Source organism: Sorex fumeus, unplaced genomic scaffold (assembly GCF_029834395.1).
Source record: "Sorex fumeus unplaced genomic scaffold, SorFum_2.1 ptg000001l, whole genome shotgun sequence".
Taxonomy (NCBI): Eukaryota; Metazoa; Chordata; class Mammalia; order Eulipotyphla; family Soricidae; genus Sorex; species Sorex fumeus.
The window spans coordinates 8,047,097-8,066,690 of NW_026606058.1; the positions used below are offsets into that span (position 1 = coordinate 8,047,097).

Consider the following 19,594-nt stretch of genomic DNA (forward strand, 5'->3'; position numbering starts at 1 on the left):
AGGTAAAATTAAGGTTAAAAATCTTTAGGTAATGCTGAAAGTAGGCTACAGACCAAACATGATTGCCACTCAATGCCTCTCTTGCAAACCACAGGACCCAAAAGGAGAGAGAGAAAACAAAAGGGAATGCCCTGCCACAGAGGCAGGGTGGGATGGGGGGACGGGGGGTGGGAGGGATGCTGGGACCAGTGGTGGTGGAGGACGGGCACTGGTGGGCGGATGGGTACTTGATCATTGTATAACTGAAACCCAAGCACAAAAATTTGTAAGTCTATAACTGTACCTCATGGTGTCTCACTAATAAAAAAAAATCTTTAGGTAACAGGTCCAAGGAGATAGATAGCACTGAGAGCTCAACACGTGGTTTGCCTACAGAAAACCTGGAGCTTTAAGCAACTTCAGAAGTGAGCCCCGAGCACCACAGGGTGTCCCTCCAAATAAATAGAAAACTTGAGGGGAAACTGATATATAGCATCTTACAAGTTCCAATGGGCTGGAGCGATAGCACAGTGGGTAGGGCAGTACAGTGGGTAGGGCTTGTATGCAGCCACCCCAGGTTAGATTCTTCCGCCCCTCTCGGAGAGCCTGGCAAGCTACCTAGAGTACCTCGCCCGCACGGCAAAGCCTGCAAGCTACCCGTGTCGTATTTGATATGCCCAAAACAGTAACAACAAAGTCTCACAATTTGTTGTGAGATGTTACTGGTGCCCACTTGAGCAAATCAATGAACAACAGGAGGACAGTGCCACAAGTTCCGATGTTTGTATGTATTGGAAAATGAACATTTCAGTCTAGATAATGTTGATTCCTGTATGTAGTTATAATTTGTTTTATGCTTTTTCGGGTCACACCCAGCAATGCACAGGAATTACTCCTGGCTGGGAACCATGTGGGATGCTGGGAATCGAACCCGGGTTGGCCGTGTGCAAGGCAAATGCCCTACCCACTGTGCTATCACTCCAGGCCTGTAGTTATAATTTTGTGTTGAAAACTTAAAATAATCTAGTCTTGCCAACTTTCAAATGTGTATCACTATCACTCCATGGTTCATCGATTTGCTCGAGCGGGCACTAGTAACGTCTCCATTCGTCCCTGTCACGTGCTAGTGTAGCCCGATGGCATACTGGGGGCTCTTTCAGGGTCAGAGGAATGAGGACCATCATTGTTACTGTTTTTGGCATATTGAGTACACCATGGGTAGCTTGCCAGGCTCTGCCTGTGTAAAGGTGTTAATATACAAATTGTGAATAAGGCTCCTTTATCTGTTAACTAAAGCTTAGCCTAAGATTTGAAGTCAAATCATTCAAAACAAAATATTGCAAACATTAAGAGTTGTAGGCAGGAGAGAGAGAGAGCGTGCGAGCTGAAGTGGAAAGAGCCCATTCAAGCCGTGCAAGACTCTGGGTTCTATCCTCAGTACCACTTTGCTCTTGAAGTCCCATTTAGCCTGAGAACCCAACTGTCAAGACTCACAGGTCATCCAAGTACCACTGTGGATGACCCCTCTTGAAAAACAGAGTAGGTAGCCAGAACTACAGTACAGCAGGCCGCCGACCTGGGCTCAATCCTTGCTTCTCAGATGGTCCCCTGAGCCTTCCAGGAGTAATTCCTGAGTCCAAAGGCAGGTGTAACCCCTGAGCATGCTGGGTATGGCCCAGGAGCCAAAAAATATAAAGGAATATGTATGACCAGAGGTGAATGGAAACTCTGTAAGTTATAACTTATATATAACTCTAGAATATAGAAATAAACTAGATGCTAACACTGATCAAACACTACAACCAGAAACATCGCTAATACCACGCATATGTTTTAGAACATCTCACTGACTCTCTTAACTAGTAAATTAACTTGTTAACAATGGGAGCCAGGGGCTGGAGCATTTGCCTTGCACGCAGCCGACCCGGGTTCAATTCCCAGCATCCCATATGGTCCCCCGAGCACTGCAAGGAGTAATTCCTGAGTGCAGAGCCAGGAGTAACCCCTGAGCACCGCCGGGTGTGACCCAAAAAGCAAAAAAATAAAAATTTTAAAAAGACTCACAAAAATAACAAAAAATAAAAACAATGGCAGTCACTGTCCATTGTCCCAGTATGTCCTGAGCATGTGTCCATTTGACCCCAGGTACAGAGAAACGAAAATCAATTGCCATTCCATTTTTTCTCACCCAAAGTGTTTATTTGTGATCTAGAGAAAGAGAAGGGGAAAAAAAGCAGCACCTAGGGGCTGGGGCTGGGAGGTTAACTACTTGCCCTGTACACAGGCAAACCGGGTTCAACTCATGGCACCACTTAAGGCCTCGGAGGAGCAGCCAGGATCGAGCCCTGAGCTCAGAGCCAGGAGTCCTGAGCACAGTCTGGGGTGCTCTCCTCCCTCTGCACCCCCGCCCCTCCCAAGACAATGTCAGATTTTGTGGGGATTCAAAGTGAAAAGTAATTTCCCTTTCAGTAAACTATCGGGCATCGTAAGGTGAATCAGTGCAAGATCAGAGACAGCGGAATGAAAAATAAAATGACGCCACTATTGAGCTTGACACGTAAGCTTTTTTATTTTGTGATAAAAATGCTTTCATATAAATTTCATCTTAACTACTTTTAGAATGAAACTTTGAAACATAAAAACAAATGTGCATTTTCCATACTTTAGAGTAGGAATATGCAGTCATTTTATGGGTTATTAGGTTTCTCATAAAAACATATAATATCACGTGTAAGAGAAATGTACACGAGGAAGGAGCCAGAGTACCACGCAGTCACAGGTGGAGCCTGGGGCGGACATGTCTTGTCATGCTTCACAGAGCCAACAGGCTGGTCGAGAACCCCAAACCATCTGCCAGACAAGAACTTTGGTTTTCTTCTATGCAAAATAATAAACTTACAATTTATAGATGACATAATGGACTTGAACATCAAATTTGATTGTTTATGTGAAATTATTAACTCATATCTTTCCTTCAAAACTCTCCCTTCCCTATCAAGTCAGAAAATACATTTTCATATAAATTTGGAACAGACAAACAAACCAAATCAAATAAAAACTCTATCTCCAAAGGAAATGATCAAAGGGACATTTTATAAAAATAAATACAATGTGGGTAACCAAACACCATACGATACTAGATTTTGTACCAAATATGGTATGAAAGATGATTCCATAAAAATGTAGTCTCCAATTTAGACTTCAAATAAGAAGGGGGTTCTCTGGACTATCTTCTCTTTCATTATATATGATACTACTCTGGGGTTCTTAAAAAAACAAAGAAACTGACAGATGTCTGATTGGCAGTGTCTTTCTATTCATCACTTAGTCTGGTAGGTGTGTATGTGTGAGTATACACATTGTGTGCGTGTGTGTAGGCAATTTTTCCATTCTCTTCCCGCAAATCCAAAGGACCTCAAAAAAGGAAAAACAAGTTAGGCTTACACTGAGACTTGGAAGAGAGGGCGCCTACTGGAAGAGATCCAAGTCGCTTGATCTGAGGCTGACACTTTAGGAAGTGGGGCTGGAGTGGGAGGATAGAAGGGGACAGAGGTGTGGGGTCATAATGGTCCATAAAGAAAAGTTCGCTCCAACTGTGAAAGGATAACAGGTCTAATGAGAGAGTCACCATTTAGAATAACACAATAGAACATACCATGAAAAGGTTTCTTGGGAGGGGGGGTCAGGTTAAACAACAAAATGCTGAGTGAATAATATACTGCATCAGGGCAGAACTTATTTCTATTGGTTTGATGAACTTGGTCAGGACTAAAAGGAATATCCGTCGACTGCCAGGCTCACAGCCACACAGTTTCCACTGTGTGCCACAGACAGAAAGATCAGAAAGTGGGGAGCACTGCTGAGCACTCCCCGGCAAGACAATAATATCAATGAACATTCAACTGAGACAGAGTCGGCAGTTCACTTACTAACATCCACAAAACACCCAGGCAGAATGAATTTTCCAGGTGTCACAACATCTTGGCGCCAGGTAACAGTAGTAACAGTCTGGGCAAGTACCAATGATTAGCTAATTCAGGGAGTAGAAGTTGGTATTTCTCGTATCAACTTCTGCCCTCAACAGAGGGTCCAGGAAGTTGCCAAGATGAGAAATAGAGGCACCAGATTCTAGGAGATCAACTGCAATCTTTACACAAGCATTACAGTGAGTCTGTAATTCCTCAATATCGTTTAGAAGGTGATTATGAGAAAGAATAATGTTCCTGGTAAGTTTCTATGTTAGTTGCCAAAAAGGGAATATCCTGACTGCTTCAATGGAAAAGAAATGGTGGTAAGACATCATCAGTTTCCCTTCCTTTCCAACCTTCTGATAGTGCTGTCTTGGACCTTAGTCGACTTTCTGTTTCCTGCACTAAGACACAGAAGATCCATGTGTTCGGTGAGAAACTATTTGGTATACCAGTTATCTGCAGTATGGAAGGAAGACTGGCAAGTAGGTCTGTGAGGAGAGAATGAGGAAATGGAGTCTGTTTACGCAGTCACGCATTTCCAGAGTAAGACCTCTGTCCCCCGAGACATAAAAAGTTCAGTTCTAAACAGCGAGGGAGTATCACTTGAGGCAACTTCCTCTGTGGGTATTTTGGAAGAGAAGGCTCAACTGCTAAGACTAGTTTCATCTGCTGGAGGAGTAAGTGAAACAGTCTGGGAGGTCAGAGATCTGGAAACAGATGTGGTTCACACTGGCAGTCACTGACAGCTCGGCAGAAAGGAAGTCAGTCAGTAGTCACCTTTTTGCAGGAGTTCGGTCTCCTCTGGTTGACCGATACTCCAAAGAAAGGCTGACTCTTTCTTTGTGTCTTAAGGGGTCACAGAACCTCGAGTGCCAAGGATAAAACTTCACTCTGAGCAGGAGCACAAATGGGAAAACAACTGATTCTTTGCCTTCTTCCTCCTACGGTTTATAGAGAGTCTTGCAAGCAGGCAAGAGAATTAAGGTGCAGCTTCTTGAAGCCGTCTCTAGGTCCCCAAATGGGTCCCAAGAAAAACACTCGGCTCCCATTCTTCTTCTGGTCCTGCTATGATTTAGGAGCTACAGTGCGCACATTCTCTGAGGAAACGTTACTCAGAAGGTTTGGGAAGAGAGTCATGATCAAGGGGGACCCTGTGAGATCGGAGGACACTGGGGGAGTTGGGGGCAGGGGGAGGGAGGAGGCGGCTCAAGTTGCTGTCCAGAGGGGAATGATCCGAAGCACAAAGGCCGTGCCCTATGCCACGCTCTCCGGGCGGCAACACACACGGGTGCAATCGAGAACGCACCCAGTGAATTTCCAAGATGGAAGAGCGGAGACAGTTGGATGCTGGCAGAATTCCAGGGTAAGATTCCCAAGAGGACTCTACTCTAGAATATTCTGAGGGATATGGCAGGAGCCCCTGGCGTTTCAAACACGGTTCAAAGATGCAAGAATGTCTGGGCTACCACAGGCATGCACCCCAGTCTCCAAGCAGGAGAGAGTAAACATGGTCCCAAATCTTACAGTCGTCTTGCGTTTCTTCCACTGTGGCCTGATGGGCAGGACCTGAGGAGGCGTCATGTCCTTCCCCTCGAAAGCCCCGCAGGTGCCCAGTGAAGCTGATGGAACCGCTCTCCGCGCAGTGTCGAAGCCATCAGTGCTCCTGCCTCCCTCCAGAAGCCGGTTCCGCAGATTTCTTCCTTCTCTCCCGGATGCCCTTCATGTGTCTCTCAGCAGCATTTCCAATAGGCGATTCTGTCCCTGGGCTGGGGACAGACTCCTTCATGCGTAGACCTGCATGTTCCCGCGTGCTGGCTCCGACATGTGTGCCCCGGGCCCCCGCTGACTGCCTCCCGTGCCGCCGGGAGTCGGGCTGGTGGTCACATCCGACCAGTCGGAAGCGGAGTGGGGCGAAGAGCTCGACCACTGGTCGGGAGACTCTGGGGACGGTGTCAGGTAGGGGTGCTCGCCCTGGAGGTGACCGCTATGACTGGGCGTCCGCTCGGCCGCGTTGGAGGACGCATAGCTATGCTGCGATGGGGGCGTGGGGTACTTGCCCACGGAGGCGGGGAAAGGATGGTAGGCCGGGAGGATGGTCTGCGCCACCTGCCCGTCCTGCTGTGGCATCATGGCAGTGGGAAACGCCATGCTGGGCAAACGCGCCATTTCTGGGATCTGATACATGGCGGGGAGGGGGCCGGCAACGGCAGGAGGGCAGCTGGGCTGGGGCTGGGCAGCCCCTGCGGGCTGGCCGATGCTGCCTTTGGGGACCAGCTGGAAAGTCACGATTGGGGGCAAGGGCTCTCGGGGGTTGGGGACCTGCTTCCCTTCGGGCGGCCGGCTCTGGGGGGCCATGCCAGGGTGGGTCCCCTCAGCCGGGGCCAGGACCATGCCAAACATCTCGTTGTACTGCGTCTCATTCATCTCCACACGGTTCATCCAGTCGGCTGGGAACGAGACCGGGTGGAGTTTCCCCAGGCCGCCCACGCTCCCGGGGCCGGGCGGGACGATGCGGTGGTGGCTGAGCAGCTGGCTCACCGAGGGCAGCACCGTGCCGGCCCCGGGAGCCAGGGGCTGCATGTCGTGGAGGTTAGAGAAAGACAGCGCGTGCTGGGCGTGCACGGGGGCCGGGGGGGCGGCGGTGGCCAGCATCGGGGTGGGCGAGGCCTGGAGGATCCCAGGGGATGTGATCATGGGGGAGGAGGTGGTGTCAGACACATAGGTATGGGGGGACTCTAAGGAGTCGACGGGGGACAGAGTCACCGAGCTCTCCGACAGCTGCCCCTTGTCACTCAGGGACTTCTTCCGCCGGCTGCCCTTGGCATCTTTGGCCTCCTTGGCGAGGTTGGGCAGGCTCGTGGGCATGGCGCTCTTGGCGTTGGGTCGCCGTGGCTTCTTGCCCAGCGGGGTGTGCTTCAGGCTGAGGAAAGACCTGTTGGGCCCACAGATGACTGGGGAGAGCGCGGAAGTGAGCACGGTGCCCGGCGGGCTGGGGGTCACGTTGTACTCATCCAGCAGGCGCACGATGTCGTGGTGCATGCGGTCCCGAGCCACGTCCCGCGGGAGGCGATCCATGTGGTCTGTGATGTCCCGGTTCGCAAAGTGGTCCAGCAGGATCTTGGCCGCTTCGTAGCTCCCCTCGCGGGCGGCGAGGAACAGAGGCGTTTCCTCCTGGAGAAAAGACCCACACACACACACACACACACTGATGACTCTCGGGAGCTGAGCCGTTTCCCCACCTCTTTGCTATGATTTCCCCAACAGAAACTTTGCCCCTGACAGTCTCCTTGTGTGAAATTTTAATGCCAAAGTGATCCTCTGTTTTGAATCTGTGCGCGGAGCGTTCAAAACGTGTGAAGTACACCACACCCTACACCAAGGTTTCACTTAAAAGAGCTCTACATTTATCAAAGTAGGCTGAGAAGAGGAAAAAGATGTGTCAAAAAAAAAAGAAGGGAAGCAGTCTAAAGTATACACAAGAACTAGAAGACAGTGGAGCAAAACAAGTACAGGAACACAAAGAAGGAAAAATGGAAATAAACAAGATGAGACGAGCCAGTGAAAAGAAACAGCATCAAACAGATGCAGAGAAAGAAGGCAGAGAGGGAAAAATCGCCAACAGGAAACATCATGAGCACGGGGGGAATGCAACGATTGAGTAAAAAGGGAGTGGGCATGAAGAGAACGGGGAGCAGGAGAAGGGGAAGTCCCAGCGGCCACCCTAAAGCCGCTGACAGCCAGTCTGGTCCGGACTGACCTGAGCAGGCAGAGGGCTCGGGCCAGACACTCCACGAGTAAGCCAGGGCTTCTCTGTGCTCTCTGGACCCAGTCCCTGGTCAATCCGCCTGCAGTGTCCTCACGGTTCACAGGGGACCATGAGGGCGGAGACTTGTCCCTGCTCACAGCCAGGCCGTACCTTGTTGTCCTGCATGTCTCGGTTGGCCCCATTTTTCAACAGCAAAAGGGTTGCCTCCACGTTATTGACAGCTGCTGCCCAGTGAAGAGCAGATTTTCCTGCAAGGAAAAATATTTCCGTAAGCAAAAGGAATAGGAGGACACATTCAGATTCTACCGGAGGGAGGAACCATGACTTGTCTAAGGAACTCTGGAACTTTCCGGAAAGCCAATTTTCTATGGGGATCCATTAGAGTATCTTACGGAGTATTTTCTTCATCCTCTGTCTCAGACACACTTCTGTCAAAGCTGCCTAGTCTATGGAAGACCGCAAGATAGTTATTCCTCACTGGCATTCTGGTGTGATCCACCCTGTTGCACACTGAGCAGTAACCTCTTTCCTTCCTTGACTCCAGAATGTATGTTTAGGATTCTCGTTCCTTCTCTAATGAAGTTAGCTCTGGGAAGTCCTCATCTGAAGAGCAGTATGTGTGGGAACCTTCACGGGCAGGTCTTTCAAAGATCTCCTTTGAGACACAAGGACCATCAGTCCAAGTCCCTTCCCTCTTCACCTAAGGACATCTCAGGAATTCTGCTGTCTGAACAAAATACCGAGAGGAAGAATGAACGAGTGAATCTTCCGATACTGGGATCTGAGACAGCCCCGAAGGACCCTGCAACAGCTCTTAGAGGCATGCTTTGCAAATAAGATGCCAGGCCCCGCCTCCAGCGCTCACCGTGGTCATCCACCGCGTTCACATCTGCCTGGCAGTTGATCAGTTCTGCGACCATTCCCTCCACAGCCAGGCGGGCAGCCAGGATCAGAGGTGTGGTGCCATCATTCATCCTGGCATCGAGATCTGTTACTCGGTTACGAATCAGAATCTAGAAGGAAAAAAGTACAGTCACCGGATGAAAGAAAATTACAAACTCAGAGAAGAAACAAGTACATTTAATCTGAGGTCACACTCTCAGATTTTAGGACAGGGCTCACTGCCTCCATGCTCAAGATTTCACCATGGCTGATCAATAAATACAGCTTGGATTAATAGATGCACACATACAAAAATACCCAGATGTGTGCTCAAGTGACAATGACAGATGTAAAGTGAAGTGCTTGGACTGCATAGAGGAGAGAAACATCATTGTCACTGTCACCTTGTGCATCAATTTGCTCAAGCGGGCCCAGTAACGTCTCCATTGTGACAATTGTTACTGTGTTTGGCATATTGAATATGTCACGGGTAGCTTGCCAGGCTTTCCCGTGTGGGCAAGATACTCTCAGTAGCTTGCCGGGCTCTCCGAGAGGGGCAGAGGAATCGAACTCAGGCTTGCAAGGCAAACGCCCTACCCGCTGTGCTATCACTCCAGAGGAAACATCATAGTCTTATTAACGTTTACTCAGATTCCTCAGGCTAACGATTACTCAGGATACTTCCAGTTTTCTCCCCAGGGTCCAGGGAATGGCATCAAGGAATACATTATGAACTCATGTCCAGAAAATCCTCAAAGAGCAACTGCAGGCTGGGAGGATCAAGCAAATCGACACTCGTCACTAACCCAAGACTTTGAAATTCCCTAGACTCCCATCTGAATCTGTTCGTTGTAAGAGGAAATTTTTTCCATCCAAAAGAAGCATGATTAAGAATCAGAAATCTGGTGTCCTTGTGGCTGGCACGTTTGCATCTAAATGTGGACTGTTAGATATGACTGCCTGCCCCCCAGGCCCTATTTTCTCACGGAGCAGACACGCCTCTACCAGCTGCCTTGCTGTCTCCAAGAAGGTCAGAATCAGCACAATGGGACACCAAGGGCCTGACCCAAGACCTAAGATGACAGATCCACGATGAACCGACTCGTCCCCAGGACTTTACCTGGAAGACTCCTTGGGCATCGGCGGCCACCGCAGCATGGAGAGGGCAGCGGCCCATGTTGTCCTGAGCATTGGCATCTGCTCCAGCGTCGAGGAGGCGCTTGGCGGCGTCAGCCCTGGAGTAGCGGGCGGCCAGGTGCAGCGCCATCTCCCCAGTCCGATCTGTCTGGGCCTGGAGACTGGCGCCCTGGTAGACCAGGTCTGTGATGATGTTGGCAGAAGAGTCCTCGGCGTCTTCATCTTCATCACTCAGATCTGAGCTGCCACCCCGAAGAGAAGCCAGCATCAGCGGGGTGCATCCGTCTACGGGAAAGAAAAATGCCAAAAGTGTCAAGGAGGGAAAGGACCTTTGTGTCGAATTCACCCTCACGTTGGAATTATTCAACTACAGCAACGTTATTCTTATCAGGGAAACACATGGTGCTACTTTGGATCACTGGCAAATAATTTTACGTTTGTCAACTTTTCTCCTGATGGGAAACTGAGTCTTTAAAAGCTGGGATTCTCCCATATTTAAAAAAAAATTCTTTATTCATGTTTCTTAAAGCTACAATATTTTTAAATTCGTGTTTTAAAATGTCCACTACTAGTAGGACAATATGCCCGACTGCATGAACCAACTCCCTATTCCTTTTCTTAGGCATCTTCTTTAACTATCCTATTAAAATATCTCCACATTATCAGTCCATTTGTCTTCAAGCATACTGTGTGTGCAGCTGACTGAAATTCTTCCTTTTTAAACAATGGAAGTGTGTAATTCCTGCATGTCTGCATTCCTAATGCACGCATGTTCTCAAGATGATTCCGTTTATGATGAATGTGGCAGGGAGCATACCACCTGGGGGACACACAAGCAGAACCATGGCCAGCCCTGGTCTACAGAAAGAAGGCCTGTGGTACTGACCTGGACCACGGACATTCACGTCCAGCACGTCCACCTCCTGCTCCGCCTGGGGAGGAGTGAGAGCCAATGACGGCGTCCTACGAATATCTGCAGCTTCCAGGTGCTGCTGGGTCCAGGGACGTCGGTCAATGGGGTCATCCTCCTCTGAGAGTAAAGCTTCATCTTCAGCCTGCAAGGGGAAAACACTCCACCTGTCAAGTGGGCTCACCCCTAGGAACCACGGACCAGCATGGGTCCAGAGTCTCTCTCCTCCTGATCTAACTTTCCAGGTACTCTGCACACTGCCTTCCAGATGCTGCTGTGAGCAGTTCTCGCTAACCTCGCCTAGACCATCTCTGCAATTTTCTCAAACTCTAGGCTTTGGGGCCAGGGAGACAGCACAGGGGTTAGGGCACTGCCAGGCATGTGCCTGGTCTTGGTTTGATCCCCATCAGTACAGGGTCCCCCGGACATCTGTCAGGCACAGCCTTTGTGTCCTCTTGAGCACTGCTGGGGTCATGGTGATTCCTGAGCATCACGGTCAAGCACCTTCTCTTGGTGCTTGCACTGAACCGCTGGCTTGGTTGTCCAGAGGAACCAAGAGTGACCTCTGGGCCCTCTGAGGGCTGCTTGGGAAGCCAAGCCAATAGAAGAAACTCTAGGCTGAAGAGTCAATATATTCCCTGTAGGGACCTACAGAATATGCTACCACAGACCCCCGGGCACTGCTTTCTTTTTCTCCCTATACTGACTGTGCCTCCACCCATGTCTCCCAATTGTTTGTTGGACAACTCCAACAAACACCCTTCCAATAACAATTTGGCTTTAAATCCTCATCAGCCTTAGAAAAGCCACACACCATTTACCTGTATTTTACTGACCACGTGTTAAGTGTTTACCTGATTTTTTCTAATTGACTGTAAGAGTGATAAGAACAGAGAACACGCCTAGTTCAAGTGTGTCCCCTTGTACTTCACAAGTGACGAGTGCACAGCAAGGTCTTTCCAGGGAATATTTACTAAATAATATTTTTCATTAACCATTTTTCTAAAGGCACCAATAATATACTTAGAGTACCGTCAACTATACTTTCCATGCATACATCATTCCAACACTACACTCAGCAGCAAAGAGGCTGCTTCCGCCCACCAGTGTCCCAACGACCCCTCTCAATGGGCCCCCACATCACAGCTGACATCCTGAAAAATAATTATTTTAACCCAAAAAGCAGCTATGCTGTATTGAACATTTGATATGCTATAGGAAACAAGTAGGTATATTATACCTATTTCTGTATTTAATTGTCAACACCATTCACTTAAGAATATTATTTTATTTTCATGATGAAGATAATTATGAAAAAAGATGTCAGTAATTTGGCAGCAGAAAGGAGCAGCACTTTGAATTTGAATCCATTCTGGTTAGAGTTAGAGCAATGTTGTTACCAACCATGCTCTGTACATGGCCACGTTTCCAAGCATCCGTTTTCTCAAACCGACGTAGAATATCCGTGGGCACAGGCCCATCACGTCATGCCTGGGCCTGGACTGGTAACCTCCCCTCCATAGAGCAGCCCCAGACTACATCGTACTTCTGGGCTCAAGGCGCAGGGACTCTGAACTCAGAGCAATTCCACTATTTAACTCCATATTTCCTTCCAGAAGCGCCCAGAAAGCCTAAAGGAGAGATCTAGCCACGAAAGGAATCACTGTCTCCTTCATGCCATTAATTAGCAGTATGAAGCAAGGATGCTTCTTAGCTTTATTCTTATTTCTACTGAGCTCTCATTGAAAAATTTAATAGGTAACCTAAGACTACCAACGTCCTGAGGATTTCCGCTTTCCTTGACAAGTTGGTGGAGTCACTGCCTGGGCAGCACAAAAAGACCTTTCCCTTTTTCTCCCGTTTTAACAGACCCGAGAGACCAAGATCTGAAATGTGGCCAGAGAACAGCCACCAGCGGTGCTTCTGCATGGCCGACTTACCTTGGCTTTCTTTGGCTGAGGCCCTTCATCGTCAACCCAAAGTTCGCTTGTTCCAGAACCAATTAGGTTAGCCTCTGAGACTTGCACGGAGAGATTTCTGATGGTTAGGAAAGCGGGGAGGGAGAAGGGGGAGGCAGAGGTTAGAGGTTATGCATACAATAACCCAGTGGTTCACAAACTTTTTTCATCATGGTGCAAACTTATAACTACACTCAGACTTTCTGAGGCCCTGGCCTGGGAAGGATGAGAACTATCCATGGCTCATTCCCTGAACCAATATCCTTTCCTCTGGAACTGATCAGAACTCCTAAGAAAAAAAGACGCCTCCACACAAAAGCTGAGCACCACTGAGGTCACAGGCACAGAATGGAAGGTTCCAGGCCCCGATGGTAATTTCACAGTTAGCACCACAACAGGCATTCGGAATCACGGTCAAGTGTAAGATGTGGCAGGACCCCAGAGCCCGGAATTTCAAATCAGGCTTTGGCAAAACCATCTCTCTGAGACTCATCCTCCTTATTTCTGCGCTAAGCAGCAGCCAGGCAGCAGTTCTCTTACTTCAGCCCCACGGCGTCCTGCCCCACGGGCTCCCGGCGCTTGTGGTTACTGGAGTCTCGGCGGAGGGTGAAGCCTTCAGGCAGCCACAGGGAACCGTGTTTGCGCTTCCGCTTTGCCATGATGACCCCCAGCAGGATGATAAACAGGATGATGACCACAGCGACAGCAAACAGGTAGAGGAACTGTGTGTGAGGTGGAATCAAGGACTCACCTGCAAGAGCAGAAACAGGCAAAGTGCTCAGTGAAACCTCCGCTCCCAACTCAGTCCTTGAACCCTGTGGAGGTCAGCCTGGAAAGCTACAAAGCCCGTAGTGGGAAGCATGCCCCGTCCTCTCTGGCCCCAGGGACAGCAGTGCCCTCCCCGCCATCCTCGTCCCTTCACCCCAAGGCTACTCAGGGTACTCACTGACGACAGACACCAGTGGGTATGACAGGGTGCCCTGAATAGCGTGAGACGCCAGGAGCGCTGCGGCCGCGTCGGTGTTCTTGAAGCACTGTTCGGAGTCCTGCACACACTGTCGATTGTCGATCTCCAGATAGACCTTGGAGCTGTGGGAGGCCCACGGAGAAGGAGAGGGAAACGGGGGATCAGGCTAAAGAGTATGTGGCAAGGAAGAGGAGCTCAACAGCTCACAGGAGCCGGCCTGCCCTCGTTGAGACACGGTGCCCAGAATGATCTCAGCACATCCGATGGCATCCTCCAGAGCCCAGTATAAACCCCCACCCAGGGAATGGTCACCCTTCCCGGGATGAGGTGGGCTATGGACCTTCTGCCTTGGGCAGCACCGGACAAGGGCAAAGGACCGCAAGGCTGAGGATTACTACAAGAGCACTGTAGCACCGTCTTCCCGTTGTTCATCGATTTGCTCGAGCGGACACCAGTAACGTCTCCATTGTGAGACTTGTTACTGTTTTTTGGCATTTCGAATACGTCACGGGGAGCTTGCCAGGCTTTGTCATGGGGCAGGATACTCTCGGTAGCTTGCTGGGCTCTCCAAGAAGGGCGGAGGAATCAAACTTGGATCAGCCAGATCGGCCGCATGCAAGACAAATGCACTACCCCTGTGCTATCGCTCCAGCCCCAAAACAAACATAGAGAGAGAGAGAGAGGGAGAGAGAAAGAGAGAGAGAGAGAGAGAGAGAGAGAGAGAGAGAGAGAGAAGGAAAGAAAGAAGGAAAGGAAGAGAGAGAGAGAAAGGAAGGAAGGAAGAAAGAAAGAAAGAAAGAAAGAAAGAAAGAAAGAAAGAAAGAAAGAAAGACTGATAATAAATACAGGGCCTCGGAGAGAAGACAAATCAACATAAAAGAGCAGTGGCTACTAACGGGCGTGGGGCCACTTCAGCCACTGCTTTCTGGAAGCTGGGCCCTGAGGAGGCCTCCTTGACTCCTGCCCTTCCCTTTTCAGGGCCCTGCGACATAAGGAGGGCAGTGAGGGTTTGTTCTCCTCGGTGGCTGTCCTATTAGTTTGCTCTCTAGAGATCGCTGGGACCTTCATACACCAAAGTGCTCCACGTGACACGCCCAAGCTTCAGGAAGTTCAGAGGTCAGTCACTTACCCAGCCACCTCCTGTTCTTGGTCACTGGGAAGGGACCTGCGTGCCATCCTGTGCTTCTTCATGGCAGCGGACTTCTCGCCGTAGTAGGGGTAGACCATGAGCTCCCCCTGCGCGTCCCGCTTGATGCGCAGGTTGGTGTGCAGCAGGGTGCCCAGCGCCCTCAAGAAGCTGCGGGCATCCTGCAGCAGCTGCTCGGGCGGCATCAGCACCACGATGACCAGCGTGCCCTCGGCCAGGTTCTCCGGCCGGTCAGCAGCGCAGTCCAGCCCGTCCCAGCCGCACTCTTCACTGTTGCAGCCCTGGTCACAGTGGTTGTCTTTGAAGTGGTCTGCACAGTATTTGTCATACCTGGGCACGGGAGCAGAGGAGGGAGAGGACAGGAAAGGAACCAGAGCTTTAGTTCGTGTTCCACTCAGAACGGCCATGCCTCTTCCCACTCCTCTTCTGCGAACCAGGCCCGATACCAAATGCCTGGGGGATGCTTTCCCGGGGCCCCTGTCCCTGACATCTTAGAGGAAAAACGGGCTGTTCTTCTCTCCATCACTCCCGAAAAGAGAAAGAGCCCACGCACGCGATGGACAAGGGCTGAGGAGATCCTGGCAGCTTGTGTCTTTCTACATCAAGTTTGTTGAACACAGCTGAGTATTGGAAACAAACCAACTTGCTCCATAGCCTTCTATTTTTGTCCCAGTTCCTCTTACCTCCCCTCTCGGAGAGCCCGGCAAGCTACCGAGAGTGTCTCGCCCGCACGGCAGAGCCTGGCAAGCTCCCCGTGACGTATTCGATATGCCAGACACAGTAACAACCAAGTCTCCAATGGAGACGTTACTGGGCCCGCTCAAGTCTCCAATGGAGACGTTACTGGGCCCGCTCGAGCAAATCGATGAACAACGGGAGGACCGTGACCGTGACCGTGACCTCTAACCTCACCGCTGCTGAGGCAACAGCGCAGTTCTGGACAGGAATGCTACCTCAAAAAGTGTCTCCAGAAACTGGAATCAACCACTTGGACCATCAAGAGACCCCCATGGAGAGGACCATGTTGATGAACCAAGAAGGGCCCATTTCATGCCCAGACTGAATCTCAACCCTGAAACAAGGACGTGAGGACACGGAGGGGCAAGTCTCAGAGAGGACACAGACTCGAACTCTTCTCAATATCGAGGAAAGGAACGAGGTCCTCAAACCTACATGATGCACAAACCATTTTAACTCTTCTCCTTCCTCCCGCTACGCCCCTCACTTTCTAGTGCCACGACAGCGAACGATTTGCCAGAGGGGCTCAGTTGAGTGATTCAGTCAGGAAGATGCAAGCGCTTTAAGCTTCTGGCTCTCATCTGCGGAAAGGTCGTAAACAATCCCTGGACCTCGCAAGGTAGCTGGACATGAACATGAACAGGGGTCATATTCCATAGGGCGGTTAAAGAGAAAGTGACGGTGCCGCTCTAGAACTTGCAACCAGGACAACCCAGAGGACGCCATGCTGGACTAGAGCTTCTGCCTCCTGACAACCCCAAGTGGCGAGACCCAGTCCTAGAGGAAGGGACGGGGTGAAGAGAGAGCGGTACAGACCTTTCCGTCCGTCTGCAGGCGGGTTATGTGAGGGGCTGCCTGAGAGTGGGCAGCATCACTTCCAAAAGTTATTTCCCCCGGGAGGTGATGAGAGCAGCAGGTGAGAGCAGAGAGAGGCAGAGAGAGGGTGCTTAGACCTGGGCAATCCTGGACCTCTGCTACGGGGTGGCGAGCGCCGGGACCGGGCTGGTGCCAGGGAGCAGAGGGCCGTGGCAGCTGTCTGGAAAGCAGAGGCAGCTTGGGCTGAAGCATCGGAGGGATTAGAAGAACGAGAAACCGAGGCGGGTTAGTGACAGTCTCCCTCTGCTCCTGGGCAAGCCGGGAGCCCTTACTTGCACGTCTTGCTGTTCCCCTGGCATTCAAAGTTGTCGAACAGGCACTCGGCCGTGTTGCACAGCTCGTCGCACTGGTTGTTGATGTAGTCCCAGCAGGGCAGGGGGGAGGAGCAGTTGGCCCACGGGTTCTCCATGGTGAGCGAACAGTCGCCCCCATCCCACTGGCAGGCGTGGCTGTTGCAGGGCTCGTCGCAGACACCGTCCCGCGCCTTGTCAGCACAGTACTGGCTCAGACAGGTGGCCGCAGGGATGCTGGTGGGGGCGGAGTAGTGCTCGCAGTGGCTGCCCCAGAATGGCGGGGGGCACTGGCAAGAGTAGTAGGGAGGCTGGTGCTGGGCGCTGCAGCTGCCCCCGTTCTGGCAGGGGCTGCTAGAACAGCCCGACTCGCAGTCCTGGGGGTTGGGGCAGAAGCAGCGCGGCCCGGCGGCCGTGTTGACACAGTGCTCCCCTCTTCGGCACTTCACCTGCCCACAGCTGCTCTGGCATCTTGCCCCTGAGAATCCCTGTAAAATCGGCAAAGGAACGGGGTCAGCAGTTCAGCTTGGGAGGACTCGCCCTGCTTTCTTTTCCTGTCCCTCTTTCTGTCACGTTTCCAGCAAGATAGCGACTAAGCACTGGGCCCATGTGGCATCCTGGACCGCCCCAGGCATGTCAACTGAAAGGTTATGATGGAGTTTTTCCATGGACTGAATGTCAAATGCCGTCGCCTGCAGAACTCACTTCAAGAATTAGGTCCACAGGTCACGGTGGGTTAAGACTTAGTTGAAACTGTGTTTATGAAAGCACCTTCTCTAACCATCATCAAGCAAGTCAGGTGATGGTTCTCCAGGAGGAAGGAAGAAGTGGGAGTGGCACGGAGCCTGCATGGTCAGTGGCTAACCCAGCGTCCCTCCAGGCTAAGGGCAGTTCGCTTCCCGATGGCTCTGTGCTGAGACACACCAATCGCACTTCTCACCAACACTGCCTCAAGTTGTTCAGTTAAGTCCAACTCTGCGGTTCAGGACCCACAAGCCAGAGCTCTGGGCCCAGTTTCCAAGGAACATTCCACGCTTCTTGTGGATACCTCTTGGCATTTCTGAAGTCTAACAGTCAAAGTGTAGGGAGTTCGCTGTTTCTGGGGTATCATAACAGCTTTAAATGGAAAACCTAAAGGTATTCTCCTTAAGGAGTGAGGAAAACCAGGAACCCCCCTGCCAGGTGCGTTTTCCATAGAGTTTGGAAACGAAACAAGTCAAACCTCAACTTTGTCACAGACTACGGAAGAGAGCCTGTTCCCAAAATGGGTAGCCTAGAACTTACCGGAGCACAACGACAAATAAAACCATCTGGCATGTTACTGGCCACAGCGCAAGTCCCTCCATTCAGGCAGGGCTTCTGGGGACACACATCGACGAAAGTTTCACAGTGGCGACCTCAAAATAAAATGAGAAAAGGAATTTTAAAAGATCAAATTGCAAGTGCAAATTACTGAGCAGAACACCACTGGCACGTGAGCTAGTCAAGTGACTGGAAATGAAGCCAGGAGAGAGTTCCGTCTAAGCCTGAGAGAATGCAAGAAGCAAGCAGAACCCTCAGTGGATCTCCACGTGACAGGCTCAGCTCAGACCCCGTTATCTGTCTTGTCTGCACAATAACAACACATAGAACTGTCATAGATTCCCAAACTGACTTGCAAAATAGGATGGCTATCAGAAAATTATTCTAATCTCGTGTATGCATGTGCACATGTACAAACACACACAGACACACACAATGCCGCCTGGAACTTACTGAAGGTACTTTCACTTTGCTAAGTCAAATGGAACACCGAGCCCACGGTTCTGTACATTTCGATTTTCTTTGGAGGGGGGGGAGAATTGGGGGCACGCCCGGCTATGCTCGGTGCTCAGGGAACCCTCGGAGAGCTGGGGTCAAACCCAGGATGACAGCAGGCCAAGCAAGAGCCCCACCTGCTGGACTCCAGCCCCAGTTCAGAGCATTTTGTTAATATTTTCTACAGTAGGAGAGGATATAATAAGATCTAAACTGTAACGAGATCTAATGTGCATTTATGGGGAATTTTCATCTATGATGTCCTTTTTAATCATTTAATACATTTTGCGTAACGTGACTGACCCTTCTTGAAAACAGAGCTTCATTTGCACAGTCAGCTTTCTCTAGACACACTTCTGAAACAGAGTTTCAGTGGTAAACTGTATGTTCGGGGTATCCCACCGCGATTTCGATATACTCTTTTGCTCAACTATTCCCAACACGCTGGGAATTCTCTTCTTTCAATCTGCTGCGATAGCATGACAGGACCCATGAACAACCAAAGAGAAAGCATCTCCCAGGAAAAATTAAAGTGGAGTTTGGTTGTGCGACCCGGAGAGCACAGCTGAGGGAAAAGAACCCATGAGCTAAGCTGGTCTGGCCTTCTACGCAGAAACTAAGCGTCACTTGGTGTGGGTGAATCTTGGGGGGGCCTCAGTTTCCTCCCCGGCAGCCCTTCCGAGGCCGAGACGCTCACCGGTGAAGGCCTTGCGGCACACACACATGTAGTCGTTGGTGAGCTGGACGCAGTCCAGGCTGCCCTCCACGCTGCAGGGGCTGGAGAGGCACTCGTTGATGTCCCCCTCACAGCGCTCGCCAGCAAAGCCGGGCAAGCAGCGGCAGCTGTAGCCACCAATCCGGTCCACACACTGACCCCCATTCAGGCAGCGAGGACCCCCGGCACAGTCGTCGATGTTCTCTTCGCAGAGCAGGCCTGGACGGAAGGAGAGAGAGTGTGAGAGAGAGAGCAAGGACGGTCGCGGGGACACGGCTTGCCAGCCGGGAGCCGTCCCTGTCTGTCAGCAGCACTCGGGGCCCATCGGCATGGGGGGGTAATTTCCAGCCAGGCGGGGCAAAGCCCAGGCTGGGCTCACGAGAGCTGCTGTCCGGGTGACCAATAAGACCCAAGGAAAGAGAACATAATTTGGGGCCCGCATGGTCTCATGTCCATGTAAG

The 19,594-nt window shown here is 50.8% G+C and overlaps 1 protein-coding gene across 2 annotated transcripts in view; it reads right to left on the reverse strand.

The window, feature by feature from the left end:
• Positions 1–2,529: 2,529 nt before the first annotated feature.
• Positions 2,530–19,594, reverse strand: part of NOTCH2 (notch receptor 2) — a 169,002-nt gene continuing 151,937 nt past the window's right edge. For both annotated transcript variants that reach the window (XM_056119102.1, XM_056119029.1), the window contains 12 exons: positions 19,116–19,352; positions 17,906–18,018; positions 16,604–17,109; positions 14,700–15,047; positions 13,550–13,692; positions 13,144–13,354; positions 12,586–12,682; positions 10,622–10,790; positions 9,719–10,020; positions 8,582–8,729; positions 7,867–7,964; positions 2,530–7,121 (listed from right to left, as the gene is read on the reverse strand). In XM_056119102.1, coding sequence (XP_055975077.1) covers positions 5,733–7,121; positions 7,867–7,964; positions 8,582–8,729; positions 9,719–10,020; positions 10,622–10,790; positions 12,586–12,682; positions 13,144–13,354; positions 13,550–13,692; positions 14,700–15,047; positions 16,604–17,109; positions 17,906–18,018; positions 19,116–19,352 — 3,761 coding nt within the window. In that variant the 3' untranslated portion in view covers positions 2,530–5,732. The remainder of the gene's footprint in view (positions 7,122–7,866; positions 7,965–8,581; positions 8,730–9,718; positions 10,021–10,621; positions 10,791–12,585; positions 12,683–13,143; positions 13,355–13,549; positions 13,693–14,699; positions 15,048–16,603; positions 17,110–17,905; positions 18,019–19,115; positions 19,353–19,594) is intronic.